Genomic DNA, 12,424 nt, shown 5'->3' with positions numbered 1-12,424 from the left:
GGCATGCCCAAAAATAACAATAATAATAATAATTTTCATAATAAAAATTGGAAAAAATATGATGTGGAATGGAACAAGATTGGCAAAGTGTGGGACTTCCCTGGTGGTCCGGTCCAGTGGCTAAGACTCCACGCTCCCAGGGGGCCAGGTTTCATCCCTAGTCAGGAAACTAGATCCCACATGCCACAAGGAAGATCCTGTGTGTGGCAACAAAGAACCCATGTGCCACCAACTACAACCCAGCACAGCCAAATAAATGAATAAATAAAGCGAGGCACTGCTGGGTCATATTTTTTAAATGCTTAAAAAAGTCTCTGTCCTTCCACTGCAGGGGTTTCAGGATTGATTCCTGGTTAGGGTGTGTGAAACACACACATACACACACACACACAAACCAACCAAACAAAAAAAGATGAACAAACTGTTAATAATTACTGGAGCTAGGTTATGGGAAATCTGCTTTCCCTACTTTTGTACATATCTGTAAGTTTCCACATTAAAACTTTTGTTCAAAAAATAGAGAAGAACTCTGAAAGAGAACAAAACAAAATTTTTAAAAAGGCTATTGAAAGAGACAGCTACTATGGGGTTATTGTTTATCCACGTTCAAGTTCTTTGGGTGTCAGTTCTGGCCTTTATATTCATCAGGTTTTATTGGGCAACTTCAATTCAGTGGAGTTATCTGAAGAGAGATAGCTTTCTGAAGTGGAAAAGAAAGCTTGGGGACTCTAACATCTTTCCTGCCACCTTCCAAATGATAAGTGGGCATTAGGAACAGTGTGAGAAATAAAAAGAAGTCTGTCATTTAACAAAAGCAAAGAGCAGAGCAAATATTGAAAGAGAGTAAAGGAAGTAGGAAAATGTTAGGACACCCAGAGAAAAGCAAACCAAAGAGCAGTCTTACTATGAGGCCTGGGTTGCTCAGTCACTTCATGTCTGATTCTTTGTGATCCCATGGACTGTAGCCCACCAGGCATCTCTGTCCATAGGATTCTCCAAGCAAGAATACTGAAGTTGATTGCCATGCCCTTCTCCAGGGGATCTTCCTGACCTAAGGGATCGAACCCACGTCTACCCACCTGGGAAGCCCCAGTGAGGGCCTGGGCTGAAGGTCAAATTAACCTCAAGATTTTGCAGTTGGGTCATTTACACCCCAGGGACTCTAAGAGCTGGAGTAGAAGTGAGTGGCAAAAAAATAAAGTGAGTGGCTATCTGTGAAGTCATCTCTAATAATGGTAGACAAAACAAAGATCAAATTAAAACTTGATAAAATAACACGACTTAGTGACTGAACAACAAAATAACACAACATAACTCTATTAACAATAACCTGGCTTCTGGTGGGGCCAGCCAACAGTTGCAGCCAGCTTTGAAAAAGATGCAGCCAATAACAATATTCAATGGTTTTATGAATTAATAAATTCTTCTCAGAAGGAGAACCAAACTAGTCAAAAGAATGAACTTGTCTATGACTACAAAACACACTGATACAGGGAAATGATTCCGGAAAAACAGCAAATTGATGATTCGTCCCATGACTTACAGTCCTCAAAGTTGAAGTGTCAATTTGCATTTCAGATTTAATGGGTTTCCTATCCTTTCCCATTTTCAATTAATTGTGTGGAACTCTTACTATACTCAGTTTCTAGTAAGGACAGAATGGTAGAACTCCAGATCCTCTCATGGACATAGGGCATAAAATAAAAACATTTGAGAACCACTATCTTTGGAGTCTTACACTGATGCACAAAATAGGACGCGCCAACCCAATGCTCCAGAGAGCCAGACAACTAACGTAATTTGCCTGAAGAAAGGCAACAGGAGGCTGAAAGGAGGATTAAGACTGGAGAGCATGCATGCCTGCCTGCTGAGTCGCTTCAGTCGTGTCCGATTCTTTGCGACCCTATGGACCGTAGCCCACCAGGCTCCTCCGTCCATGGGATTCTCCAGGCAAGAATACTGGAGTGGGTTGCCCTGACCTCCTCCAGGGGATTGAACCCAAGCCTCTTACATCTCCTGCATTGGCAGGCGGGTTCTTTACCACTTGTGCCACCTGGGAAGCCCCTGGAGAGTATAGAATCCATCTATAAGGAAGGATCAGTAGTGGTTCAGAAATTTCTGTCTTCAGAAACGTGAAATCTAAACCTTTATTGAAAAGGTCTGATAATTAACAAAGTAGTCCCTAAAAAAAAAAAAAAAAAGTCCATAGCCAGAAATAGCCATGTACAACCAATGTTCCAACCTCTGGCAAAGATATACATACCGAAATTTCCCACAGCAGTTAAGTGTATAGCAAAGATGGAAACATTTTTAAATTCCAGCAAAAAAAAAAGGTTGAATAAAATGCTATTAAAAACAATGTTACACACACACACTGATATGGAATCAACTCCAATAGATAATTAAATGGGAAAATGTTAGATCCAAAACAGGGCTCTCATTTGATATAAAGTGGGCTAGAAGCAATAGGAACCATGTAAGGTAGAAACAGGATGTTTACTTATGTGCAGAACAGCTCTGAAAGTTCACAAAATAATTTAGTAGTCATAGTTGCCTTTGGGGAGTAAACTAGAAATCTGCTATGAGGAGAACCTTACTTTTCTGCTGAACATCCTATTAGAAATGTTACATTCCGCACCCCCTCCCCCACCCCAGGTACATGTATTACTTGTAGCTTTCAAAAAGTTAATGGACTTTTGAAGAAACAAGGATAGCAAAATAGCAAGGTGCTGTTAGAAAAAGAAAAGGCAGGAAGGGGAAATGGGCTGTTTATGATTAAAACTGGGCAAGGAGGTGGGTGAATTTTCTCCCTAACTTGTTTCTCTTTGTGTTCTCCCCCTTGAGCCATCTCACATTGTCTCTCCTTAATTTGTGGTTATTTTTCAACAGTTTTTCTTTCACCTCACAATCCCCTTATGCCCACCTTTCCCTTCTCCTCCTGGAAAAGGAAAAGCTAATAAATAAATGAAAACAGTGTTACAGAGGAAGAAAATCCTAAGATTCTAAAATGGCCCCAAAATTAGGACATTGGAAAACAGGTCTTGGTGCTCAATCGCTCAGTCCTGTCTGACTCTTTGTGACCCCATGGACTGTAGCCCACCAGGCTCCTCTGTCCATGGAATTTTCCAGGCAAGAATACTGGAGTGGGTTGCCATTTCCTTCTCCAGCTTGGTCTTGGATTTCCTAATAAAATTAGAAGCTAGATCTAATATATTTAAGCATGGACTTCATATATCTCACCCCCAGGACAAGTCATAGATGAAACCCAGTCAACTGAAAACACAACTTTCCTGTTCAAGTCCCACACTTAAATCCCTAAACCCTGTGGGTTCCACCTAAGAAACATCGCTCAGGTCCACTCCTTCCTGCTATCAGGCTCTGGTATGGTATCTCCGGCTCAGGAATTCCTGAACGTCCATCCTTCACCTTTTTACAAATCTTTGCCTCTACAAAACTGCTTCTTCTGCTGGAAACCCACTGGGTTACAAGCACAGACACAGGACCCACACTGCCCAAGTTCAAATCCTGACTGAAGTTTTCTTCTTCCTCAAAATGGGAACAGCAGTACCTACCTCATAGAGCTGCCATGAAGATGGACACAAGTTATAAATGCAGAGCGCTTGGTCCTGGGGCATAATGAATGCTGGGTGTTAGCTTTTGTAGTTTATAACAGGGAAACCCCTATGCATCCTGAGGCCCAGCCAGGACCTCACTTATTTCCCAGTGGCACTGTCACTCCTTCTTTGCTCCCCAACTGCTTGATCCCTGTCTTATTCACTTCTACAATATTATAATAACCCATTCATATATTCACATGACTATCTGCTTCATTAGCTCTCAAAGGCCATGAAGGGCAGAGACTGTGTTATTCTAAATCTTTGTACCTTCAGCACCAGAACACAGTATTTCCTCAATAAACACTTTCTAGGGAACTAATCTGGAGAAGGAAATGGCAACCCACTCCAGTGTTCTTGCCTGGAGAATCCCATGGACAGAGAAGCCTGGTAGGCTGCAGTCCATGGGGTCACACAGAGTCGGACACGACTGAAGCGACTTGGCAGCAGGGAACTAATCTAGCCCCACTGGGATGGATACCTGTGATTCCCAAACATGCTGTGGAGCTTTAGACCCTGTTCCTAAGCACATGCCTTTCCCAGCTCCTCTCCACCATCCACTTGATAAATCTATCCTTTTTTTTAGGGCAGAACTAGTAGAAGGTGCTAACCAAGGTAATGGTACAGGTGAACAGAAACCAGGAGAAACAGCTTTATTTGGACTGACAGTTGGAGAGTGGGAGGAGGGCCTGAGACAGCATACTGAGTGAGAGAAGAGAGATTAGTTTTCAAAATGGCAGTCAGGGCTCATCCACCAAATAGACTCGACCTGCCATCAGCCTTGCAGTGAGCACCACCAATAAGAGGCCTGCTGGGAAATGTTTATTTGCCACTGAATCACCCAAGCATGCTACAATTATAAGAAAGGTACAGGTCGTTTTTCCTTTCCATAACTCAATGTCCACAGCATCTCCTCAATCATAAGTATTACAGAAGAAAGTAAAAAAAACAAAAATCACATTTTACAGATCTTAGACTTGTCTTTAGTATTTTAGCTCAAATCTTACCATCTTCAAAAAACAGTTCTATCAAACCCATCAGCTAAAAGTTCTATCCAAGCAGTGAGAAGATGGCTTTTGTTAGCCCGTGGCAATTCTTTTCCGATTTGTCCTAGCTAGTTAATGCTGAACAGCAGAATGAGGCTTAGATTGCAGGGGTGGGGGGAAGGGGTAGCAAGAGTTAATTTCCCCCAGTACAAGAAGGCATCTGAAGCTTGATGGGAGAGCTGAACTGGAGAGACTTGAGGGAAGGGTCCAGGCCCTGTATTCAGTCAGAGTCACTGCTGGAAGAGGAGGAGGAGGAGGAATGCTGCAAGGGGAAAGGGGAAAGGATACATCAGATCCAAATGACTTTTGTTACTTCGTGGGACATTCTTTGGTGCCTTATACCTCCACCCCAGTGCCCTCTGCTTTCTAAGGTCAGGAGTCTTCAACTCGACTGTCCCTTAAACAGCAAAAGCAAGGATTTCCTTCAGCAGTGAGCATACAGGAATGGATGAAACCATCCTCAATCATTGCACAGAATTTAACATACTGCATTTGGAGAAAGTTCCCAATTTTCTTTACCTGAGCCAAGGCCTAGGCAAGGAATAAATTATAGGCACTAGAGTAGAATTATACAAGGAAACAGCTGGTCCCTTATAGTATTTATTAGCTGCATGGACATTCCTAGTGGCTATGAGACTAAGAAAAGTGAGTAGAACCAGTAGCTGTGTGTGCATCTATTTCTACTTTTTCCTAAGTCCCAACTGGGAGAAAGTGAGGAAGGTGGGAGAGGAGGCTGGGAGAGTCCTAGTCAAGGTTCTTTACATGTATACTCCCATCAAAACTGTCATCAAAAACATTTTCGAGTGTCTCCATTCAAGCTCACTTTTCCTCCTCCTCAGTCTTCTACCAAAGATGAAGAACTAGAATTAGCATCCAAAGCCATAAGGCAAATAAATATTGGGCAGAAAAATGTAAATTAAGGCCTCCTCAAGATCAGGGTTGGTTCACTCCTTCCAGAGTTTTCCTGAGAGCTACTTTTACTCTTGCTAATGAACAATCCTCTGGAGTGAAGATATTTAGCCTTGCAGCTGAGCATGAAACTCAGGTTTTATTAGAGGCTGAGAGTCACTGACTGCTCTCGAACTCAGTTTCCCTACTGAACAGTAGGACAATGGGGCCCATGTAACTAACACAACACCCTGAGAACACTGAAGGAGAAAAAGAAACTCCAGGACCTAGGGCCAAATTATTACAAATTAATCATTATATAAGACATTGCTTTGTCAAAGGACTGACTCTATTACTTGATGTTTGACCACCTCAGTGGGTGTCTCCAACTTGCTAAAACAAGCATGGGGTGCGGGTGGGGTGGGGAGTTCTAGGAAGAGAAAGGCAAACTAGAAAGACTTTTGATGCTGACATCCATTCTGTGGCTCAGCCTAGCACCTCCCAGACAGAAGGCCTAATAAGCCTAATAAAATTTTTAGGCTTATCAGATTCTTCCCAGTGGGAATCCTTTACACAGTTACTGTCCCACATCCTCAGACTTCAAACCTCCATTCCTTGCCCTCCCCTGCCTCCTCAGTCCCTTCGAAGGGGCACCCCTTCCCAGCCAGGCTCCAGGGGCACTTACCTTGCCATGCTTATGGTGTTTCTGCTTCTTTTTATGAGCTTTCTTCATTTTCTTGTGCACCTTCTTGTCAATCACTATTCCTGGTCCCACTATACCAGGAACCAATGGATTCACAGGACACATGCCAGGGCCAGGTGGTGGGTATGGAGGCGGGTAGGGACCTGAGGGCTGGCATCCTGGATATCCTGGCTGTGGCACAGGATGACAGGGCCCACCAGGGGGAAAGGCTGGATTCCCCTGGGGTGCTCCTGGGGGAGTGGGAAAGGGGCCTGGAGGAAAGGGAGGGTTGGCAGGTGGTGGATGGGCAGGATTGCAACCTCCAGGATACCCAGCGTTAGGGGGGTGTGGATATGGTCCTGGCTGCCCTGGTGGAAGAAACAAAGAATAAATTACGATTACAACTGCCCAGAGCCTCTGACAACAAACAACAACAAAAAGAATCACTCAGTAGTTAAGGGCAAATGGGAAGGTGAGGAAAGAGAATGAAGGGAAGGGGAGGCAAACTTAACAGAAGAGAGAGAAAAGGGAAGGGCCCTGGCAGGGCAGGGGAGAAATGGAGACAGTGAACTCTAGGGAAAGACGAGAAGATGGGTCAGCGACTAAGGACTTTGCTTTTGCGGGTTAATGGAGAGGAGGAGGAGAAACTGACGCAGAAACCCCCTGTTGTGGCCCATCTGAAAAGGGGTTGGGGCGAGAGAAGCGATCCCCCAAACACCTACCGGCATTGGGATTCCACATGTTCAGATGTTTCCTTCAGCCTGAGGAGAAAGAAATGAAGGCAAACAGCTGATGGCCCACAAGTGGGTGGGGGTTTTAGAGACCAAGCCCCAGGCCCAACTCCAACGACTTCGGCTCCACTCTATGCAGTCCCTTAGAGAACTTCCACGACCTCCACGGAAGAAATGTTTCTTTCCACACATTCTTTCGCCTCCAATACCTAATTCTATCCCTAGTTCCCTAGCCACAGGAACCTAGCTCCCAGAGCCCCTCCACCTTCCACTAGTTCTGGCCGCGGCAGGAGGCTTCTAACTCCTCTCTCCTGTCGGGAGAGAGGCTGAGTCCGCCAATCTCCCTAAACCTAAACTCCCTATAAACTCATCTGCCTTTCCATGACCGAGTCCGGAAGACTTTAACCACCCAGAGGCTGCGCAAAGACCTTAAACACTTTACCGCTCCCGGCGGAGAGAGACGGGGGACAAGACCCCCACCTCAGGCTAAGAGAAGGACCTGACTTGAGGCGAAAGGAGTTGCTTACATAGTAGACACACCCCCTCCCCCCAGCCATTCAAAAGGGCAAATAAAGATCCTGACTCCCAGCTGCGAAGGGACTCCTCACCCAGGAATGGAGAAAGAAGGAGACTGGGGTTTCTAGATGTCCGGTCACCCTTAGACCACTGCCTGGGCGGACTTGTCCTTCTTAGCCTCTACTCACTTCCTGGTAACCCTCCCACCGTAGGCTTCAGCATCCGCCCCTGCTACCGTCTAATTGGTAATATGTGTTCATTCTGCGTTAGGATTGGAGAACGTACTCGTCAATCACTCCATTCCCTCTCTAGGCTAGAAGGCAAAAGCGGCAGTAGGGGCGGAGCCAAGGGCTTCGGGGAGAGGCGGGTGCAAAAGGGCAGCCGGAAATCCCCGTGGGCGGGGCTCAGAGAAACAAGCTAGGAGAGGGCTGGGCAGTTTCAGGGCGAGGTCCCCAAGTGCCTAGAGGAAATTCGACCCTTGACTTCTGAGCTGTTCGTCTAGGGGGTGCCACACCCTTCCAATATGAATTTACGTTCAAGTTATGAACTTTCGAAGATGAGAATGTGCGTGTGTTCACGTGTCCAATTAGGTAAGTTGGTTCACGCGTCTGGCGTACATTGTCACATGCAGCTTGCCCTCTGTCTCCTATTGCTGACGAATCCCTCCGCTCTACCCTCGGCCACCTCTTCTCCCTCCTCCAGTCAGTAATTTTTCTTCCCTGTTCTGTTGATGCCAGCTCCTGTATGTCAGCTGCTGTACTATTGTATGCCAGCTACTACCACTACTGTATGCCAGCTGTACTGTACTACTATAATTTTCAAGGTACTTTAAGATTAAATTTATTTTCCTTATTTTTTGTATGTATTATTTGTGTGAAAAGTATTATAAACCTATTACAGTACAGAGACATCACTCTGCTGACTCAGGTCCCATATGGTCAAAGCTATGGTTTTTCCAATAGTCATGTATGGATGTGAGAGTTGGACCATAAAGAAGGCTGAAGAATTGATGTTTTCCAGTTGTGGTCCTAGAGAAGACTCTTGAGAGTCCCTTGGACTGCAAAGAGATCAAACCAGTCAATCCTACAGGAAATCAACCTTGAATATTCATTGAAAGGACTGATGCTGAAGCTGAAATACTGTGGCCACCTGATGCGAAGAGCCGACTCATTGGAAGACACCCTGATGCTGGGAAGGATGGAAGGCAGGAGGAGAAGGGGACGACAGAGGATAAGATGTTGGATGGCATCACCGACTCAATGGACATGAGTTTGAGCAAACTCCAGGAGATAGTAAAGGACAGGGAAGCCTGGTGTGCTGCAGTCTGTGGGGTCACAAAGAGGGGACGTGACTTAGCAACCGAAGAACAACTATATAGCCTATTGTGTTAGCCTAAATAGCCAAAATTAGTTAGGTAACCAGGCTAACTTCGTTGAACTTACAAACTAATTGGACTTAAGAACACACTCTTGGAATGGAACTCATTCTTCCATAGGGGACTTACTGTACTGTGATGTGTTGTACAGATACACATACATACACAGAGGGCTTAAGGAATGGCAGGGAGATGCTCTCACCCATAGCCTCAATATTTGCCACTGCCCTCTTAGCCCCCATAGAAAGCAAAGAAACATTTTGGGGGAAATATAAATGTCTAATCTCTCCTAGAATTCCCTATCTCAATTTCATATACCTTGGCAACCCACTCCAGTATTCTTGCCTGGAAAAGTCCATGGACTGAGGAACCTGGCGGGCTGCAGTCCATGGGGTTACATGACTGAGCATGCATGCATGAGGGTGGAGGGAGATGGGTTGCTGGCAATAAACTGGGAGAACTTAAAAAAAAATTTTTTTTTAATTTCATATATCTGCCATCTGGCAAATTGCATAAACCAGAAACCAAGAAAGTCATCCTTAATGGCTCTCTCCACATTCCTCCCATCCCCCTCCAACATCAGGAAGGATCTGTTTTGTTTCCCAAATAAATGTGGAATCTCTATACTTCTCTCCATCTTCTCTGCTCCTAGCCTACCATCATCTCTTAACTGGACTGCTGCAATGGCCTCAATTTTTTTTTTTTTTTAGTAACCCACTTAACAAGCTTGATTTAATAAACATGTAGAACCATTCACCCAAAGTAAAAACTACTTATCCCTTTTAAGCGTACATAAAACATTTATAAAAATCGGTCTCAAGGAATGTAATTGAAACTTGAGAATTGTGTAATACATACTGTATTCTTTGACCACAGTGTAAAATATAAATACAAATGAAACTGAGCAGGGCCCTGTGGGGCCTTCACGTGTACCCGTGAAGGCCCCACAAGCCTTTTCCTGGTCCCCTTTTCTTGTTTGTAGGAAAATGGATTCATCTTCTTAGCATGCGTGCTAAATCACTTCTGTCAAGATCGTATGGACTGTAGCCCTCCAGGCTCCTCTGTTCATGGGTTCTCCAGGCAAGAATATTGGAGTGGGTTGCTGTGCCCTCCTCCAGGGAATCTTCCCAATCCAGGGATTGAACCTGCATCTCTTATGCCTCCTGCACTGGCAGGTGGGTTCTTTACCACTAGTGCCACCTGGGAAGCCCTCAGCTTCCTAGACTGTCCCTGAATTCCAAAGGGCAGATTCAAATAGTTACTAATCAGGGAAGAGAGAGAATGCAGAAGCAAAGGAGGAACTGTTAAAAAACAATAGTGCAGCCATAGACCAGAGCCCTGGTTTCTCCTCAAGGGAAATACATAACAATTTATTTTTTAGTTTTTCTGTGGGAAAAAGCCCCCCAACCAGGTAAAGAATGGTAACTTCCTTCTGAGCACAACATTCATGTAATACCATCCTGTTACCTCACCACCAACCAATCAGAAGAAAGTCATGTGCCCTGGAGGCCTAGCCCCCAATTTTGCTTATAAAAACTCCTCTCCAAAAACTATCACAAAAGTTTGGGTTTTTTGAACACTAACCACCAATTCTCCTTGCTCAGTTCAGCAACATACCTTTCTCTGTTCCAAACTCCAATGTTCTGGTTTGTTTGGCCTTCACTGTGTGTTGGACACATGAGCTTGTGTGCATTCAACAAAACAAACATATATTTGGAAGTTAAAAAGGCAAAAGTCTTCCAAATAACTCTGAGTCAAAGAATAAAATAGTATGGAAATGAAATACTTTAAACCAAACCATAATGAAAATATTACACCCCCAATTTGCAAGGTACAAAAATATGAAGATATATCTTATGCTGAGTTTATCATCTTGAACAAAAATTGATAGATTTTAATTTTTTAATTAAAAGTTTTTGCTATATATTTTATTGAAATACACTTGACATACAATACTATGTTTTGCATAACCATAGTACATTTTGATGTGTTTTATATCAGGCTTGTACTAAGTATTTAAGATGAATTGGAACTTTTTTTTAAAGCCAAAGAATGCTCAAACTACCGTGCAATTGCACTCATCTCACACGCTAGTAAAATAATGCTCAAAATTCTCCAAGCCGGGCTTCAGCAATATGTGAACCATGAACTTGCTGATGTTCAAGCTGGTTTTAGAAAAGGCAGAGGAACCAGAGATCAAATTGCCAACATCCGCTGGATCATGGAAGAAGCAAGAGAGTTCCAGAAAAACATCTATTTCTGCTTTATTGACTATGCCAAAGCCTTTGACTGTGTGGATCACAATAAACTGTGGAAAATTCTGAAAGAGATGGGAATACCAGACCACCTGACCTGCCTCAGGAAGGTCAGGAAGCAACAGTTAGAACTGGACATGGAACAACAGACTGGTTCCAAACAGGAAAAGGAGTACATCAAGGCTGTATATTGTCACCCTGTTTATTTAACTTATATGCAGAGTACATCATGAGAAACAGTGGACTGAAAGAAACACAAGCTGGAATCAAGATTGCTGGGAGAAATATCAATAACCTCAGATATACAGATGACACCACTCTTAAGGCAGAAAGTAAAGAGGAACTCAAAAGCCTCTTGATGAAAGTGAAAGTGGAGAGTGAAAAAGTTGGCTTAAAGCTCAACATTCAGAAAACGAAGATCACGGCATCTGGTCCCATCACTTCATGGGAAATAGATGGGGAAACAGTAGAAACAGTGTCAGACTTTATTTTTTGGGGCTCCAAAATCACTGCAGATGGTGACTGCAGCCATGAAATTAAAAGACGCTTACTCCTTGGAAGGAAAGTTATGACCAACCTCGATAGCACATTGAAAAGCAGAGACTTTACTTTGCCAACAAAGGTCCATCTAGTCAAGGCTATGGTTTTTCCTGTGGTCATGTATGGACGTGAGAGTTGGACTGTGAAGAAGGCTGAGCACCGAAGAATTGATGCTTCTGAACTGTGGTGTTGGAGAAGACTCTTGAGAGCCCCTTGGACTGCAAGGAGATCCAACCAGTCCATTCTGAAGGAGATCAGCCCTGGGATTTCTTTGGAAGGAATGATGCTAAAGCTGAAACTCCAGTACTTTGGCCACCTCATGCGAAGAGTTGACTCATTGGAAAAGACTCTGATGCTGGGAGGGATTGGGGGCAGGAGGAGAAGGGGACGACAGAGGATGAGATGGCTGGATGGCATCACTGACTCGATGGACATGAGTCTGAGTGAACTCCGGGAGTTGGTGATGGACAGGGAGGCCTGGCGTGCTGCGCTTCATGGGGTCGCAAAGAGTCGGACACGATTGAGCGACTGAACTGAACTGATATCTGATTTTTTTCTTTCTTGAAAGATCATTGAGTTTGAAAGAAATTATGAGTATGTCTGTATGGGCATGATTCCTCTTAGAATTTATCATTTATTTATTGTCTTTTGGTTGCACTGGGTCTTTGTTGCTGTGCACAGGTTTTCTCTAGTGTGGCAGGCGGGGGCTAGTCTTCACTGGTGCGCAGGCTTCTTATTGCAGCGGCTCCTGTAGTGGAGCACAGGCTATGGACACAC

The 12,424-nt window shown here is 44.2% G+C and overlaps 1 protein-coding gene across 1 annotated transcript; it reads right to left on the bottom strand.

The window, feature by feature from the left end:
* Nucleotides 1-4,252: 4,252 nt before the first annotated feature.
* PRR13 (proline rich 13) lies at nucleotides 4,253-7,687 on the bottom strand. The gene is made up of 4 exons (XM_027543013.1): nucleotides 7,570-7,687; nucleotides 6,953-6,991; nucleotides 6,234-6,598; nucleotides 4,253-4,922 (listed from the first exon to the last, which is right to left on the bottom strand). Exons 2-4 carry the CDS (start codon nucleotides 6,969-6,971, stop codon nucleotides 4,881-4,883), a joined length of 426 nt encoding a protein of 141 aa, XP_027398814.1. The 5' UTR covers nucleotides 6,972-6,991; nucleotides 7,570-7,687; the 3' UTR covers nucleotides 4,253-4,880.
* Between the last annotated feature and the right edge of the window lie 4,737 nt (nucleotides 7,688-12,424).

This window comes from Bos indicus x Bos taurus, chromosome 5 (assembly GCF_003369695.1).
Source record: "Bos indicus x Bos taurus breed Angus x Brahman F1 hybrid chromosome 5, Bos_hybrid_MaternalHap_v2.0, whole genome shotgun sequence".
Taxonomy (NCBI): domain Eukaryota; kingdom Metazoa; phylum Chordata; class Mammalia; order Artiodactyla; family Bovidae; genus Bos; species Bos indicus x Bos taurus.
This window is presented reverse-complemented; position numbering and strand designations above follow the sequence as displayed.